Source organism: Buceros rhinoceros, unplaced genomic scaffold, assembly GCF_000710305.1.
Source record: "Buceros rhinoceros silvestris isolate BGI_N320 unplaced genomic scaffold, ASM71030v1 scaffold700, whole genome shotgun sequence".
Classification (NCBI taxonomy): domain Eukaryota; kingdom Metazoa; phylum Chordata; class Aves; order Bucerotiformes; family Bucerotidae; genus Buceros; species Buceros rhinoceros.
Window position 1 is genome coordinate 7,837 of NW_010389932.1, and position 17,796 is coordinate 25,632.

At 47.5% G+C, this 17,796-nt stretch overlaps 1 protein-coding gene across 1 annotated transcript in view; it reads left to right on the top strand.

The window, feature by feature from the left end:
* Positions 1 to 17,796, top strand: part of LOC104492962 — a gene marked incomplete at both ends in the record, with an annotated part of 32,696 nt that overhangs the window by 6,895 nt on the left and 8,005 nt on the right. Inside the window, 2 exons of the mRNA XM_010135574.1 lie at positions 8,181 to 8,546; positions 11,432 to 11,576. Of these exons, the coding sequence (XP_010133876.1) occupies positions 8,181 to 8,546; positions 11,432 to 11,576 (511 nt within the window). The remainder of the gene's footprint in view (positions 1 to 8,180; positions 8,547 to 11,431; positions 11,577 to 17,796) is intronic.

Here is a 17,796-nt window from a genome sequence, read left to right on the forward strand (position 1 = left end):
CTCACCCCCAGCAGCCTCACCCTTACTCCGAGCTCCAAGAAAGAGCAGTTTGCAGATGCAGAGTAGCCCCGGGCAGCTCCACCCCACACGAGCTGGAGATGGTGACTGCTGCTGGGACATGCTGGTGGCTGGGCTTTGGGCTTGGGCTTGGGCTTGGGCTTGGGCTTGGGCTTGGGCAGTGGCTGGGCTCAGCACAGCCCTTCCCAGGTGGGCGATCTCGCAGCCTGGCTCTCGGCAGCACAGCAAGTTCCACAACCTCCTCTGGCAGCAGGTCTAATTATGCTCCTGCCCTTAATGCGCTCGCTGGTGGCTGGGCTTTGGGCTTGGGCTTGGGCTTGGGCTTGGGCTTGGGCTTGGGCTTGGGTTTGGGCAGGGATGATGAGGCTTTGCTCTGCAGGGTGGAGAGAGGGGGCAGCCGGAAGAGCTCTGCCTGGAGAGATGCTGAAGAGACTCAAAAGCCTCTGGCTTTTTATGTTTTGCTTTGTTAGCATTAAGCTCCACTTTCAACCTGTGGTTATCATCTGGCTTTTGAGGCTCACCAGCGGATATTTCAAAGATAGCCCCGAAAAAGCTTCTTGCTTTGCTAAATAAAAGGAAACCAGATTTTTTTTTTTTTTTTTGGACCTTTTACTTGATCCCAGAGTTCTGAGTCTATAGAAATGCCTTAGCGATTTATTTAGGGGTTATTAATGCCTTTACATCTTCTGAAAACAGACGGGGGATATAAATACTTTTCCACTATACACTAGCTGCTTGCTGTGCCAGCTCAGACACTGAAGAAGGGACGGCGTTAGAGCATCACCCAGCCATTTCCAAGTATCAGTCACTGCAAAATGAGTTGTAAAAAAGTTTTCTGGTTTTGGCACTCCTGCATTTTTATATGACTGATGAGATTATGTCTGCAGAGCAAATACATATTTCACTGCAAACTCCCCTCTGCCAGTCGGAAATATGTTAGCTGATTTGGTTTAGGAAAATGAGTTAGAGGAGAGGATGAAGGAAATCCTTGAGGCTGAAGAACGGATTTGAGAGTCATGAGATCCGCTTGTCATTTCCAGTTCATCTCTGTGCTTCCTCTGTGACTTACATGAATTAATTGCTTTGTGTCTGCTCCTTATCTGCGAGATGCGCGTATCAGGAAGGTGAACTCGCTGATCTCAGCGAGGCACGCTGCTGAGAGGGAAAGCGTTCTGCCTGTTGATTTTGATAAGCAGGCTTCCAAAGATCAGGTGAAACGAAGCAGACCCGCGTTAAAACACCTTAGAAATATATGGCTAAATGTAGTCTGGCGTTGTATCTACACAGCCCGACGTTTTAATGCGCTTTTATCGGTGTTTTTGTTAGTTGTGACACCACAATCTCTTTGATGCCAACAAATCCCCAAAGCAGAATTATTTATTTTTTTCCAATTTCTAACACTTCCAGCCTCAGTCTTTTACCACAGCAGTTTGTGGTGCTTATGGGGCTTGATTTTACCATATTACAAGGCTCAGTAATGCAGTTTTACTTTGTTAGGATGCATGGTATTTCCCGCATCCATTCTAGGAGCTCCTGCTAGTACGGGGCAGTGGTACCGCTTCAGGGGAAGGCTGTGCTCTGCAAAGTGCTGAATGGTGGGTCCACCCAGTTTGTTCTTTTGGTGGTGGGGGGGAAGAACAGGCAGATTATCTTGCCATAAAATATATAACTTCCAAGCAGCTAAAACCTCTGCTAAATTTTGAATGTGAGTGCATTACTTTGATTTCTTCTGCTGCGCTCGTTTGTGTAGGTGTAAACACGTATGTTCTTAGACAGGGGGTTTTGCCGTTGTTTCACAGATCACGGTCTCCTGTCTTGCAGCCGGTGGTCGACTGGCACTGTGTGTCCTGGGGAGAGACAAGCAATGCATTTGTTTGGGTCTTCTCAGAGTTAAAAAGAAAAGGTACTAGTGGCAGAGGGGGCAGAAGGGTGATGTAAAGAAGAAGAATATAGCGTGTTTTGCATTTGATTGAAAAGGAGTAGATGAAAGATTTCTTCCTGTAAGCAAATTGACTGGTTTAATAATTCTGGATAGTTTGTGCTAGAAGGTGCAAACCCTGACTGAACGGATGCTTCCTGTTACGGTAAAAGCAGTCGTTTCCATGGTAGCTGTCGCTGCGATGGTATCACGGCTGGGGATTGTCAGCCTGTTGGATCAGCAGGGAATCACTGGGCCCTCATGATGCTTCAGGATCTTTTTACAAAATCCGGAAAGCAAGCAATGAGTGTTTTTCCTCTCGGAGGCTGTGTTGTATCCAGAGTCTCATAATCTCTGCGTCTGTCACAACAGTTTGCAAATAAAAGTATTGATCGTGTCCATGAAACATAAACCAAGCTTTTGAGCTCAGTTAGTAGTGATGATAAGTGAACTTCAGCTAATGCTCCCCCGCTGCTATTAAGCAACAAGAGAAAGTGCAAAGGTTGCCTTTTATCGGGTACCTGGGTGGAGGTACGTTCTGACTTTTACTCTGTAAAGAGAAGGTGATAAAATAATTTATGGCCACTAGGTCCTTTATAATTTTGGTGGCTTATATGAACTGGAAAATCAATTCTGATTTTACTACTGAGTCCCTAGTGTTTGTTAGCTATTATGTTGAACGGAAATACCAGCTATTTAATACTCACCAGTTACAATACTGGCATGTAGCTGTCATTGCTAGCCTAAGAAGTGTGTGCTTTTTATGCAGACCCCTAAATCTACACAGAAGCAAAATACAGAGCAAAAGACAGAGAACCCTACATGACATAGCACAAATCCTGGGAGGCTTTTGAGCCTTGCCGTTTACAGAAGAACATGACTGATTATCCATCATAAGTTTGCCCTGAGACTGTGTAGTAATTGTGTTCTGAAACTTCTCAGCATACTCAGGATTTCCTTGTAACCTCTTCGCAGCCAGAATTATCATCTGTTTCATTTATCACACCTTTTTATAAATTGCATTTGGAAATTAATACGCATTTCTTGTAAAGACACTATTAGGTCTTGATGAGATCCTTTCTCTGGGTTAGAAAAAGGCAGCTGTAGTTAACAAGGCTGCATTTCAGCAGCTCAAAAATGCAGAGGGAGCAAAACAAGAAGCATTGCAATTTACTGTGGAGCTAAGGAAAAAAAAAAAAGGCAGAAGCAGGCCAGGATGCTTTTTCCCCTGGAGACCCGCTGGGTGTCCTTGTCCAAGAGGCTCCTACCTGGGACTTCCTAGCAGATTGCCAGGAGGAGAAGAGACTTTCAGGGCATTTCTGTGTCCCCTTATACTGCCATGTTTGTCTCTAGGTATATGTTATGAAGCATTAGTTGTACTGGTGCATCTTGAACAGAAAAGTAAAGTTTAAGAAATCCCATAGGCAATGATAAGGGTCGAAGTGCCGAGTAGTGGGCAGGGAGCCTTGGCAACGTCCACAGGCATCAACAGGTTTGGAGAGTGGTGGTTCCATGTTCATTAGGGAGTTCATTGGCGTAAACACACCAACAAAACATCCCCCGGGGGTTGTTTTTCCTTTGCCATCGCGGTGGCAGCAGTAGGTTGGCCCTCACACGCGCACCCGCAGCAGCAAGCTGACCAGCAGTGGGCTGAGTGGGGTCCGACTTGTAGTTTGGGCTCTCTGCAGTGAGAGCGTGGTCAGGTGTAGGGTGAAGGGTTACTCGTGGGTACTTCGGGGAACTGTGCCGGCAGAAGTCCTGCCATGCCATTTCAGGTGCCGCAGTATTTTGCCATTTCGCTGATAAAAGCTGTATCCATACAAGGAACATTTCATCAGTGCTGTAAGGTCAGATCTCGCCCTCCTTGGGCGGCTCGCCCCCAAAGACAATTTTGGGTGCTGGACTATACGCTGTAGTCTGAGTAACTGTTGCAGAGCCTGGCTTTCCACTGCCTCTGAAGGCTAAGCGAAGATTTCAGGGGTTAAACTCTTGATGCTGACGTTGCTTGTGTTGGTGTTAATGAGTAACAGGGAACACCAACAGCAGACATGTGCTGTTAGATGTAACAGGGCTGTTCCAGTGCCAGGTCGAGTCGAGTGAGATCGTGATCAAGTCCTTGGATCTGCTGCACCTGGACTGAGCAATCAGTCTGGGCCCCGGCAGAGCAGAGGCTCAGTCTGGCTGGATTTCGACTCCCTGCTGTAGTTGCCCACCTGGGAGCAGCCTAGGAGAGCTCCTGCCTGGTCGGTGCAGTCGGGGGGCTCGGGGGAGCACACCTGAAAAGGGCTCCTAGATCTGAGCCGAGTTACCTGAAAAGAGCTGTCAAGTGCTGTGGGGGGGCAGGTATCCAAGACAGCTGTGCACAGCTGGAAAGCGCCTCGTGGGAAGCTGCACCTTGCTGGAGCAGGAGGTGGGGACCAAGCCGAGTTCCCCACAGCGCTGCAGTAGGCACCTACATCTACCTGCAGCCAGGTGCGGCACCTCATCCCTGCCTGTCGCGCTGCCCGGCTGATCAGCTCTGTACGCCCGGCCCACGCTCTTCTTTGGGGCTCAATGCCCTTGTCTGAACGTCATCACCCAGCGCTGCTGCAGGTGCCCTGGCTGGTCTCCCCTTTGTCCCCAAGGGCTGTTTGTGGAAGGCCCAGGCCCACCACAGGTCCTGTGCCGTACTTGCGTGGTGCGTGGTGTGAGGAGATGGTTTAGATCCCTTAGCACACTTGAAATGGCGCTGGGTGCCTGTGTTCAGGCAACAGCCTGAAAATTCAGCCCGGATTTCTACAGGCTGCAATGGCTGCTCTAACATCTAGTGAACAGACGGACACCTACACTGCAGACAACGAAATTCAGATGTCAGAATCTGGAGCCGAATCCCACCGTAGGAGTTACCTGCTACATGGGAACGACAGCAAATAAAAGCGTTGCCTGGACTGCAGTAAGTGTTCATTTGAAATTGTTGTATTTGTGAATACACTGCTGTCAGGAAAAAGGAAATACCACACTTTAACTAATACGCTGTCGCAGGAGTTTAGCTGTCCAGATAAAATTAATTCATTTGCATCAGGATAAAAAAGAGAGCTGTTTGTGTTTGCAGTCGCGGAAGGAACCCAACTGAGGATGCAGCCTAAAGGACAAGATGAATAACCGTCATTGCTAGTGCGTGATCCTGTGCTGGGGTGAAATGCAGGGCTCCAAATGGTGATTCAGCTTAGACCTTTACGGCTCAGAAATCCTCAAATTCCTTCAAATTTTTGATCGATCCTTATCATGGCTGAGTCAGTGCATGCCATTTTAATTTGCATCCTGTCTGAAGTGCCGTGTATGTCTCTGCTGATGTCTGCAGATGTTACCAGTGATAACTGTGTGACACAGACCTAATTTCACGAACAAAGGATTAATCAAAAGGTCATTTGAGGTCAGGGATGCTGCACCGGTATTGAGCCCGTGACAGGTGGAACAAAATTGTTTCCTCAGAATGTTTTCACTGATGTCAAGACTCACGCTTAGGCTCGATGCCTGCGATCTGGCGCCTGTCAGTTGGGGGCTGGGTGTGTTGTTCCTGCTAGCAAGTGGTCACTTGGTCAGCTCCGTCTGGAGTGGGTCACTTAGATGAGTGTGAGGTTGTCGGTCTGGTGTCCTGTCATTTTTGCTGTGAGAGGGTTCTGCTTTCTGTTTTGTAAGAATTCTCCACTGCAGTGTATAGATCCAAGCCTAAGAATAGTTCTTCAGCGCTGTTTATGGCCCAGCAGGGATGAACGTGGCTGTCACCAGGGTCACTGCTGGGGGTGGAGTGCTGCAGAAGGAGAGCAGGCCTCTCTTTACAAATGTTATTGCTCAAGATAAGGGTGTAAAAAGCAGATTAGACGATGACGTGTGACATGTCCTTCCCTCAGTCTAAAAGTACAGGATCATGGGATGAACTTTGCCTGACTGGTTACACAGAGAGTGTGCTCACATTTGTAGCTCTTACGGACCAGACTTTGCAGAACACAGACGTCAGATGGCTGTCATGAGCTCCTTTCTCAGCCACTGCATATGTGGAGACCCTTTACCCGCGTCTGACTCTGAGGTAAGAGCCTTATTTAACCCGGATTCCGGGGCTCTGACCCAGCTTGCAGGGGTGTTTAAGGCACCGCTTCCCTGCAGCTGGCTCGGTGCGTCACTCAGGGAGTCACTTCCCACCGAACTGCTTATGCTGTTGAAACTGGTCCTGAGCTAAAAGCTGCAGAGAGTGCTTGACTGACCGGTGGGACGCCATAGAAATCAGAATTCATGCAAGTGCTCCATGCAGAATGAACTTCATGCTGTAAGTGAAGTAATTGAATGCAGAGCAATGTATGACATTGATGATTTTCGTACCTTGATTGCAGTAATCATGCTGAAATGCTGACTGTTGGCTAACTCTGCCTGCCAGCTCACGTGCTGTCATACAGTAGAATGTCTCTAAAGCTGTCTTTCAAACAAAAAGCAAATCTGCCCACTGTGTCAGGGGACCTTCGAAGAAAGGTCATCAGAGTTGTACTGGCCTGGCTGACAGTGGTAGGTGAAGAAGAAGGTGACAGCAGAGAAGTCCTCTTTCACAGCATCACTGTAAAAGGCTGGTTCTGGGCTGCACGTTTGCTTTGAATGTGCAGAACCTAAAAAGCTTCATCTGGTCTGAAAGAGGTGAGCAAAATGTAGCCAGAGACAGACAAAACGATGCCTTTCTTTTCTGGAATACTTACTCACTTTGACCATTGTCAGAAACGCACTCTGAAGATATCATAGCCTGATTTTTTTTTACAAAAAAATGAAGTCAGAATTAGTTCATAATTTGTCTGAGGACTTGGGGCAGGATTCCCTTGCTCAGCTGGGCTGTGGAGGTAGTCATTCGCTTCCTCAGGTGTTCCCGCAAGCTGCCACCCAGCCCAGGAACACCCGTCTGCCTTTCCGTCTTCCTTTGCCCTTCTTTGTAGAGCAGCCAGGAGAAGCCAAGGAAACACTGAGAATTTCAAAATTTAAGGGAAAAGTGAATATAAATTTTCTTTTTTATTTCTTAAAAACTGCAGCAGTTTTGCTAGAAGAGTTTACAGCAGTATTACTCCAAATGCACTGAAATCCTTCAAAGTGTTCTCCCTAACTAGTATTCTAGTTGAGGTTATTTTATTTCCAAACCTGTACTACCAGTGCAGTTGTGATACCTGTGGGCATTCACCTCTGTGAGCCAGATGTGCTGTTCAGTAGGAACCACGTGCTCGTGTTCCAGGCTTCCTCCCTAAAAACTTTGCTTGGTCCTGTATGTGTGTCTCATTATGTGTCTGGTCCTAGTCCACATATGGCTGTAACTTCCCCGAGCGCGCAGAAAACCAGCTTCTCCTTGCAGCCTGCATGAGCTCGCTCACCCGGTTCTCACATGGCTGCGCAATCTCTGGATCTGACCCCAGGGAGTGTGGGAGCCAGTGTTAGCAGGGCTTCACTGCCCATTTCGGTATCAGTTTGCAGCTGGGGGGGATCGGCAAGCCCTCACGCCGCAGTCTCACTGCGTGTTTCTGTCACTGCATAGAGGTAAAGCAGAGGACTATCACAGAATCACAGGGTGGTTTGGGTTGGGGGGGACCCTGGCAGATCATCTAGCCCAACCCCCCTGCCATAAGCAGGGACGGCTTTCACTGGAGCAGGTCGCTCAAAGCCCCCTTCAAGCTGGCCCGGAACACCTCGCGGGATGGGGCACCCGCAGCTGCTGCAGTGCCTCACCACCTTCAGTGTAAAGAATTTCTTCCTCATGTCCGATCTAAATCGACCCTCTTACAGCCTGCAACCATTGCCCTCGTCCTGTCGCTTCTGGTAGAAAGCCCAGAAGCACAGTGTGCTGCTTGGATTATTTTTGCTAGCGTTACACGTAGCATCCTACTCGTGCCCAGGAACGAGTCCTGTGAGCGCCAGAGCTCACAGCTCTTTTGAAGCCCTCACTGAGTGAATCCAGTGTTTATGACAGGGCCGGTCTGTCCTGCTGAGGGAATAGGTGAGTTTTCAGTGCCGTTAGTCATGTTTGCCTAAGAGGTGCTGATGGTTTGGTTACGTAGCACAAACATCACAGTGTCTTTCCTTCACAAAGTTACTCTGGTCCTGCATTGTCAGTTGTGTTTGTTGTATTCACGGTAACTCTTTCTTTTTAGCAACCTTAAGTTGATCTGCCATATGAAAAACTCACAAACGATTAACTGTCCGAAAATTCTGTGGCTTATTTGACTTGTTCACATTTAAAAAGGTTGTTTCTGATGACCACTGGAAGAGGTCCTCGTCCCAGGATGAAGACAAGACAGACACACAGAAAGTCACCCCCAGGAGGTGGGGCTCTGGCAAAAGATCTCGTCCCAGACCTCTCTCAGACTATGGCCAAATGTCCATCAGAAGTTTCTCGATACCAGAGGATGCAGTTGCAGTGGAGTCTCAGCGAGCAGGCTGCATGGATGGAGAAAGCCAGCCCGGAGGACTGGCTTCTGCCGGCTCTGCGACCCAGAGCAGTACAGTAGGCTACCACCGCGGGCGAAAGAGAAGACCCATCTCCGTAATAGGTGGGGTGAATTTCTACGGCAGCGCACCGGCAGAGGAGATCGAAGGTCTGCTGACACAAGTAAGATACGAGATGCTCTCTGCAAACTGCAGAAGACCCTTTCACTTCCTTGTCTCTGTCTTCAGCCTAGAAAATAGACCGGATGCTTCCTCCTTTTCCTTCCCTTTTGTCAAGCTGACATTGTGTACTTACTATTCCGCTTTCCTGGTCACTAATTACTTCGTCTTGTTGTTAAGAAAACAAGCCACCGTGGAATAAAACTGATGCTGACTTGGGGATAATGTTTTCTGTATTGTAAAATAACCTCATTTCTCTCTCAGAGTGGTCAGTATGTCTCCGTGGTATGTAAGAGCTCATTTGTGTCAGACAGTGGTGTGTTCAGTCCTCTGGCAGGGTACAGGGCCCGAGGAGCAGAGGAGTGCAAACAATGTCATCATAACACATTTTGTGTTGATCATTTAAAATTCTCTGAAAACAGGCCTGTTCAGAACCTGTGGCGTCAGCTGTCGTGTCCAAAATTTTGGTATTGGCGGAGTGAGGACACTTAAAAATAAAAACGACATTGCTTAAGAAAATTGCTAATAAATTGAGAAGTTAGTAGAATAAAGAATGTAAAAAACCCGGCAATGTGAATAAAACATCTATTGATGAACTGCTAAATTGACCCGATGGGAGAAACATCAGGAGCCTGTAAGAAAACCGCGTGTGGTTGAGTTGGCCCTTGAGCAGTTCCTATAATGCTTAACTGCTGTCTCTGTTGGCTTATATGAGAGAGTGAGAAATAAAAACTTTCGAAAGATCAGACCAGCTCCGTTTTCCCCGGAGATGGTCCCGAGTGGGTACGGCATGGAGAGGAACTTGCTGTTGTGGTGGTGGTGGCCCCGTCTTGCTGCTGGTTACAGACCTTGGGGCTCACAGGCGTTTGTACCACTGCACTGATCAGGGGTTTTCCACGTCCCAGAAGAGCAGGAAGGCTCCTACCTAAAGCAACGGTCAAGCTGATGAAGAAAAAAAGGAATAGTATTTACATCCTCAAAGAAATGTGATTCTGGTGGTTCCTCGTGGACTTTGAGTCCTCTTGATCTGTCTCAGGCCACTCGATCTCCTGCTGGGAATTTTCACGGTGCTCCCCTGACTGAGATCAAATGCAATGGCAGGATTTTCAGTCTGCTGTGAAAAGCAGTATTTAACATTGTTACTGTATAGTGCACGTTTTTTCTTTATGTTGCCCTGATGAAAAAATGTATCTTGAAGCAAAACTCCAGCTGAAGCTGATGAACCTTTTAGCCTATAGAACTGGCATATTTTAAAATTAATTCTATCACTACTTAGCTTCGAGGAAAATGATGGTTATAAATTCTAAGCCATCTTCCTCAAGAATACGAGATGGGTTTCAAGGGATAGCATTGGCAATTCAGACAACCCTTGCTGTACCAAGGAAGTGATTTAACGCTCTCCAAGCCCTTCATTTGCTGCTGAGAACAGATTGAGCTCCCTTCAAACCTTGCTTGCATCAGTTTATTAATGACGGACCGTGCACCAAGTCAGCTCTTGGAGCTGACTCTTGCCGTGCTCCAGTGCTGCCGGGAGGGCTGGCGGGGTTCAACAAGCGTGTTACTGCATCCCTGCGGCCAGGACCAAAACTATGGAGCATTCCCAAGAGGGGCATGTTTCTTCCCAGGGCTGCCGCCGAGTAACCGCACGTCCTCGTCTGTCCAGGGGAGGCGGTTGGGCTGAAGCCTTACCAGGAAATTTTAGTTGCCCAGAAATAAATAACTGTTGCTTAATCAGCTGGTTACTTGCACATAGATAACCATCACCCTATCAGCCTGTGATGCGGCAGATCGAAGTTAACCTCCGTGGTGTTACTCAGGGATAGGGTTCCGGTCTGGTGCTAAAGCACTGAGGAAGTGAGGCTTAAAGATGAGCTTATAGTTACATATTCATATTCAATACATACTGAGGGGGTTCTTCCCATGGGTGATTTTTTTTTTCTTAAAAGCTTTGAAAACCCACGGAAGTGCAATGCTAATTCCTTACTTGTTGTGTTTTGTTTTGGTCTGACAGCTGCGATGGGAGAAAATGTTTTCAAACAGTACGAAAGCACTGGTTCCATAATGGAGTGTCGAGAGGGAGTTCGTTAACAACCGTCCCCGTTTCGGATTAGGTGGTAGGAGCGGCGGGAAGAGAAGAGAGGCTCTAAAGACGAGTGAATCTGAAGTTCTCTGGCTCTCTAGTGTTGACAGTTCACGCCAGGTCATTCAGCCTGGCTAATGTGGAGTTGTTCAGGGATGGCATAAAATTAGACTTGATTGGCAAATAAAGCAGTGGTACGTTTTTAAATTGTAATTAAGCAAATGAATGATTTAACTAAAGAAAGTGGCTTCTAGATAAAGTTATGAGTAAACTTAGCATTACCTCTTTTTAACGAGCCTCCTGGGAACTTCAAAGCAGAGGATCATTTAGACAATTACTTTTATCTTGTAAAATATGTTTATTTTACTTAAAAGCAGTACATTTATTTGAAGAAAGTGAGCGTCCCAGGGAACGAACACAACTTCCAGCCACAGCGTTCCCGGTCATTCTTTCACCTTGGGTCTGCCTGCAGAAGTGGGTTGATAAGGCCACCGGCATTGCGCCGGCGGTTAGGTCTGCGAGCGCTGCACACGGAGCGTTACCAGATGAAAACTGTAGAGCGTGTCTGCTTGCTACAGAAGGCTAAGGGGTGTTTAATGTAACAGAGAACTGTAACACAGCGATGTATTTTCTGCGCTGCTGGTGGATGTGGTATGCAGAGTTCAAGCAATGTCACTTCAACGTAGGGGATCTTCCTGCCCCTGTAATTAGCTGGACTGTCTGAAGAAACCTGGCTTCACACCTGGGTTTTGCTCAGTCGGACTTGCTGGTAGCTTTACTAATACTGGAATTTCCTGTTTTCTCTGTAGCCTGTAACCCGGCCGCCCGTTCCAGCACACCAGGTGCCTCCTTACAAAGCTGTTTCAGCCAGGTTCCGCCCGCTCACCTTCTCGCAAAGTACCCCCATCGGCCTGGACCGCGTTGGACGGAAGCGGCAGATGAGAACACCTAATGGTAAGATGGGCAAGTCTGTTTAACTTTCTACCCGAGCTTGGTCGGGGAGTAGGTTATGTGTGCAGCACGGAAGGGTGCAAGCCCACTCGGTGACTAAGCAGTACCCAGATTCGTTGCTTTGTTTTGTGAGTTTCTCGTTGGTAGTTGCTGTTTTCATGTAAGACTTAGTTTTCACATCCCCTGTTTGACATTGCTACGGTTTATTCTTCTGTTCCTTTCACACTCCCATATTTTCCACTCTCTATTCACATACTCGCCTGAAGATAGTAATAAAATATGAAGGATGTAGGGTGTACTGTGCTTGTTTTCACACCCAAACCAGAGCCACACCATGCAGGTATCCTTATTTTCTGTGTGCCATGCATTCAGCTGATCTCCCTAGACTGGCAAACCTTTAAATAATTGAGCAGCTCCTTTCAAAGAAGCGTGTGCAGCTGCACGGGCTTCCTCAACGGTGTGTGAGTGTCGCCCAGGCAGGGTTCTGGTACAGGGTGGACAGGTTCTTGGAAAAGAGGACATTTTTAGAAGCGTTACCCGCTATCAGACTTCCGGATGTGCCCTGCGTACCTTTGCTGTAGTTGTCTGTGATTAGCGTGGAATGCTCTCTTGAGTTAACCGGAACTCCTGCCTGGTATTAGTGCAACTTTTCTTGCCAGTTCGGACTGGCAGAACTGGGGTTAATACCATTTGTGTTCTTTCAGGTCACTGTGAGCATAATCTGAACAGTTACTCATGTTTCACTGGCAAAGGTTGGAAAGAAAAGCAAAATTTTCACTTTATATCCTTGACTGTTGACAGTGAACAGATCACTGCTGGATCCGTCACTCTGAGAGTAGGTAAAGTGGCTGGATCAGGGCTTGCCGTGACTGGAGTAGGAAGCTTCAATAGCATTTTCAGTATTTCTTTATTAAAATTACGCATGTGTTTCCTAGTCAGTACTTGGCTTTTATGGTTCTAAGCTCAGTTTTAGCTGCAGTGATGTCCAATTTTGGCTCAAAAATTCCCTCAACTACAAATTAATTTATATAAGAACATGTTAAAATTGCATTTTCCAGCCTTGAATAGGGTGGACAGTTTTCTTCAGAAGGTGCTCTCCAAGGAACAGACTTGAGAATTTGCAACTACAGCAAGGAGATACATAATACATATTCTAGTAATATTTTCCTTTTAAATTATATTGTAGTGAAATACCAGGAATGACTTTCAAAGCCACGTCTGCGGTGGTCTTTGCTGCCTGGATCTCAGTATACGTAATGACCCAGATTAGGCACCGAGGTAGATTAGGTGTCTAGTGCTGTGACCCTGGCTGAGGTGACGTGGTGCCGCAGTCCCCCATTCCAGAAGGCCCCTTCGCGGAATAACAGGTTTGCCATGAGCTAGTTTTGGAAAAAGGAGACTCTTTAAGTATCTCCGAATGGGAATTCTCTTTCTGGTTTTAGTTATCCTTTCCACTTCACGTTTGGAAAAGAGATGAAATAGTAGTAGTTCCCCAGACAACTGCCTGAGCGTGGTACCTTCACGGGTATTTAGCCTTCGAATAACTGGTCTCCTCAACGTAAGCATCAGGGTGACAAATGCAGAAAGCGAGATTTCTGCCACTTTTCAAGAACAGGAAGCCAAGCAATAGTGATAATGGTAGATGTGACTTTTATGACTCATTACAATAAACAGAATTTGAGCAGGAAACTCTTCTGAAATCAAAGCCCTGAAGGCAAGTGGGGAATATCACGGGCTTCGCAGATAGAGAGCAGTGGCAAAGAGCTGTTAAGCAGCTCCAGCAGAAAACAGTGAAGTGACTAGTGTCACTTTCTGATCCCTTTCTTTTTTCTCTTAAAGTCACAAGGCATTTCCTTGTCTTTGAACATGTGAGAGGTTTTTGTTTGCTCATGTACAGTGAAATTTGATAGCACAAAAGCCCTTTATTACAGAAAGAAATTCTAAACCGGAACACTGAAACCCAGCGGTGGCTTATTTTAGTGACTCGCTAAGGCCTGGCCCATTGCATGTCTGCTCTTAGAACAACGGGAGGTAGAGCTGGAGATGGGCAGTTTTAGAAGAACAGCTGCTAAAAGGCAGTAAGTCATCACGCAGTAGGAGACAGACCAGCTGGCACGTAACGGAAACTTCCCTTGAGACACGTATGGCTACTCTTGTACTTAAAGGGTTTTTAAACGAGTTTTAAAATACATTCAAGAAGTCACCTGTTTGTCACAGCAGAGCAACTTTTATAAGTATCCTAAAAACTAATTCTGAAGAATTTAAAACGAGTTCTTAAAAACTAACATCTTCCTTTGCATATTGCGGTGTGAGACTTCATTCTGCTAAATTAATTGGTGGACTCCTTTGTCTAAAGGCTCAGCTCTGATGTGGTGGGGTGGGGTTCAGCTCAAGTGTAAGTCAACTAAATTGAGTCTCAGCGTAGGTACCTGTGTAAGAGTTAAGCATTAGAACACCCGTTACCGGCAGTGGAAGGCTAGGGCTCGACTCAGTTACCCACCCCGGTGCTCTCGGGGGTACCTGAGCATCTGCCTGCAGCTGGCTGCAGGACGTAGGGGAGACCCGTTCCTTTCTTCAGTGGCAGCCAGAGGCCGGCAGGGTATCTAAAACACTTCACTGACACCAGGGGTCTACGTTTAAATAACTCATCTGAGGCTCTAGCCACTGCACCAATGAAAGTTAGAGCGGGAGCTGCCTTTGGACGAGGTGACTGCTCTCCCAGCTGATCTGTGACCAGTACCTGCTGATTGAGATGGTTCCTTCAGATGTGGATTCTGGCGTTTAGATTATTAATAAATGTAAATATTAATAGATGTCATCGAGGCTGGGTAATGGAGTAGGTTTCAGCCTGTGTGGAGCACAGGGCAGGAACTGAGGTATGATAACCTGGCTGTTGGTTGTTTGAAAACCTCTCTGTTGAAGAGATTTTCAGGTTCTCCATCCCTTTCACTGATTAAATAAACAAACCCCACCCCAAAGAGGTTATTGGTTATGGAAGTGAACGAACAGAAGTTATTAATCACTCCCCTAGAGAAAACAGTTCCCTGCTTGCTACCATCTCCTTGCTCCCCCACCCCAAAAGAGTGAGGCTGTCAGAGGACAGCATAAGGAAACGCAAATTCCCGGATTCCTGCCTGAGTGCCCTATTTGTGCTCACCAGGAGGGGAGGGGACTATGTCTGATGCTGCAAGCAGCTCCATGACAGTGGCTGTATTCTGCAGCCAAAGTGCCTGGAAAGCTCAAGGAGGCAGAAAGACTCGTGGACAGGACCTGAAGGGGCATCACGAAATCCACCGCTGCAGGCTGAGCAGTCCCAGTGCTGCTGGGGACAGAAAAGCCTCTGGACTGGAGGATGATGGTTATGTGATAGTTTGAATGATGGGACTCAACTGATTGATGGGAAAAGATAAAACCGAGGCTGGTGGGTAATGGGATGGTTAGACACCCATTAGAGGTGGCTGGGCTTGATGATGGAAAGAGGACCTAGTAGAGTGCTGGTGCAGCTGGTGCCTCAGGCGAAGCACCTAGGCAGTCCTAAGGAGTTCAGAGGGGAGGTGACAGCTGTGGCGCAGGAGGGTGCCAGGGAGAGTGTGGTGGACAGGGGGCAAGCACTGGGGGCAAAACCGAAGCTGTCAGGCAGAAGCTAAAAGCCCAGGGGTCCAGGGGTGGGATTGTCTGAAGCGCTGACAGTGCCATGCTCAGTGTCAGTGAGGCCTTTTCTCCGCCAGGTACCTTGGTGCGGAAAGCTGAATTAAAGAGAGGGACACTTAGATTATTTATGAAGCAAGGAACATTTGAAATAAAAAGATCCTTTGTTTCCAAACCAAAACAAAAGCAAGCTGCTGCCATGCAAATCGAGAGATCACGGAGTAGTTTCTAAACAAAGAGTTATGGGGAAGCTGCAAGGTGAAATATTAGACAGTACAGGCTGTGTCACACTGCACCCTCGAACGAGGGATAGGGCAGAAGCTGGCAAAGTTCAAGCAAGAAATAGTCGGGAACAGTCGGACAAAGGTGGCTTAAAGAGGATGTAGGAAAACAGGCCACTCTGGCAGGAATACTGGAAGTTTAGAAAGTAAGATGGAGAAATAAACGTGGTTTTAAGGCAGCTGAATGGCGTATGTCAGAACCTTGGTCGAAGGAAGATAATCAGTGGAGCATCGCCAGCACATTGTGTCACCGTTGTGCAAGTCATACGGGAATAACGGAGGAGATTGTACTGGCGAAAGAGGGTCTTCAGTGTATCAAAGAAAAACTGAGAGCCAAGTCAGCTAAACAAACCGATGGTATCATCAGGCGTCACAGGACCCGTGGACTGGAATGCTGTGCCTAAACGGGAAAAAAATTAAAGGATTAAATTAGGAACCACCCGAGATCACCAGGATAGTGATGGCAAGAGTGACAAACCAAGGAAATGAGAGAAGTTCAAGGGCAGCAAGAGAGTTAGAAAAGGAGACTTGAATTGCTGTCAGGTGGGTGGAGCGTTGTAGTGGGGCACAGCGCTATGCTGAGCTTAGTCTGGCCCCTGCCACAGGAGACATCCTTCAGATTGTTGGGAAAAAACCCTTGAGCAATTTTGAGGTAAAGCTACAGGAATGTAGAAACCGTTTGATAAAGATATAAAAACTACATCCTTTTTGAAAAATATGAGAACCTGGTAAGAGTTTACAGGCCTTGTAAGTGACTGTGAAACAAAACCCGAGCTCAGGTGAGGTGAGAATCATCTGAAAATGTCAGTAAAAGTTTTAGAGTAACGAAATTAACAGTAATGAATTGCCAGAAGCAAGACTGGTCTAGAAGTGTTTAAGACTGAAATTGCTGAGCTCCTGCCTCAGCATGGAACCTATTCCTCAAAAATTGCCTCAGTACAAGGGAGAAGACAGGGAAGGGAGAACCTCTTCCAGAGCAGTGCCAGGAGGGATTCCGGGAGCAGCAGCCTGGTGAGCCTGGCATAAGAGTTCGTGGAAAATACAAATGAAGTATTTAGGGCTTAGAACCGATAACAGACTGGTGGACCCTTATGGTGAAGACTCCATGTGCCCTAAACAGAATCACAGAGTGCTTTGGGAGAAGGGACCTTCAAAGGCCATCTAGTCCAACCCCCCTGCAGCGAGCAGGGGCATCTGCAACTAGAGCAGGTCACCCAGTGCCCCATACAGCCTCACCTGGAATGGTTCCAGCAGGGATGGGGCATCTCCCACCTCTCTGGGCAACCTGTGCCAGTGCCTCACCACCCTCACTGTGAAAAATGTCTTCCTTCTATCTTAGTATAAATCTCCCCTCTGTTAGTTTAAAACCACTATCCCTTGTCCTGTTGTAACAGGCCCTGCTGAAAAGACTGTCCTGTCTTGCTTACAAGGCTCCTGCAAGTACTGGAAGGCTGCAGTAAGGTCTACCTGGAGCCTTCTTGCCCTTGCTCTCTCAGCCTGTCCTCGTAGCAGAGGTGCTTCATCCCTCTGATAATTTTTGTGGCCCTCCTCTGGACGCTCTCCAACAGGTCCATGTCCTTCCTGGGCTGAGGACTCTGGAGCTGGACACAGTAACTCCAGGTGGGGGTCTCACCAGAGTGGAGTAGAGAAGCAGGATCACCTCCCTCGACCTGCTGGCCATGATTCTTTTGATGCAGCCCAGGATACGGTTGGCTTTCTGGGCCTTGTTGAACCTCACGAGGTTCACACAGACCCACTTCTCTAGCTTGTCCAGGTCCCTCTGGATGGCATCTCATCCCTCAGGCACGTCAACCGCACCACTCAGCTTGGTGTCATCTACAAACGTGCTGATGGTGCCCTTGATCCCACTGTCTATGTCACTGATGAAGATATGAAACAGCACAGGTCCCAGTGTGGACCCCTGAGGGAACCACTTGTCACTGATCTCCTCTGGACATCAAGCCGTTGACCACTGCCCATCCAACTAATTTATTGCGTCAACCGCACCACTCAGCTTGGTGTCATCTACAAACGTGCTGATGGTGCCCTTGATCCCACTGTCTATGTCACTGATGAAGATATGAAACAGCACAGGTCCCAGTGTGGACCCCTGAGGGAACCACTTGTCACTGATCTCCTCTGGACATCAAGCCGTTGACCACTGCCCATCCAACTAATTTATTGTCCATTGAGCAATCCAGCCATCAAATCCACATCTCTCCAAACGAGGGAGAGGGATGTTGTGGGGACTGTGTCGAAGGCTTTACAGAACTCCAGGTAGATGGCAGCCACCG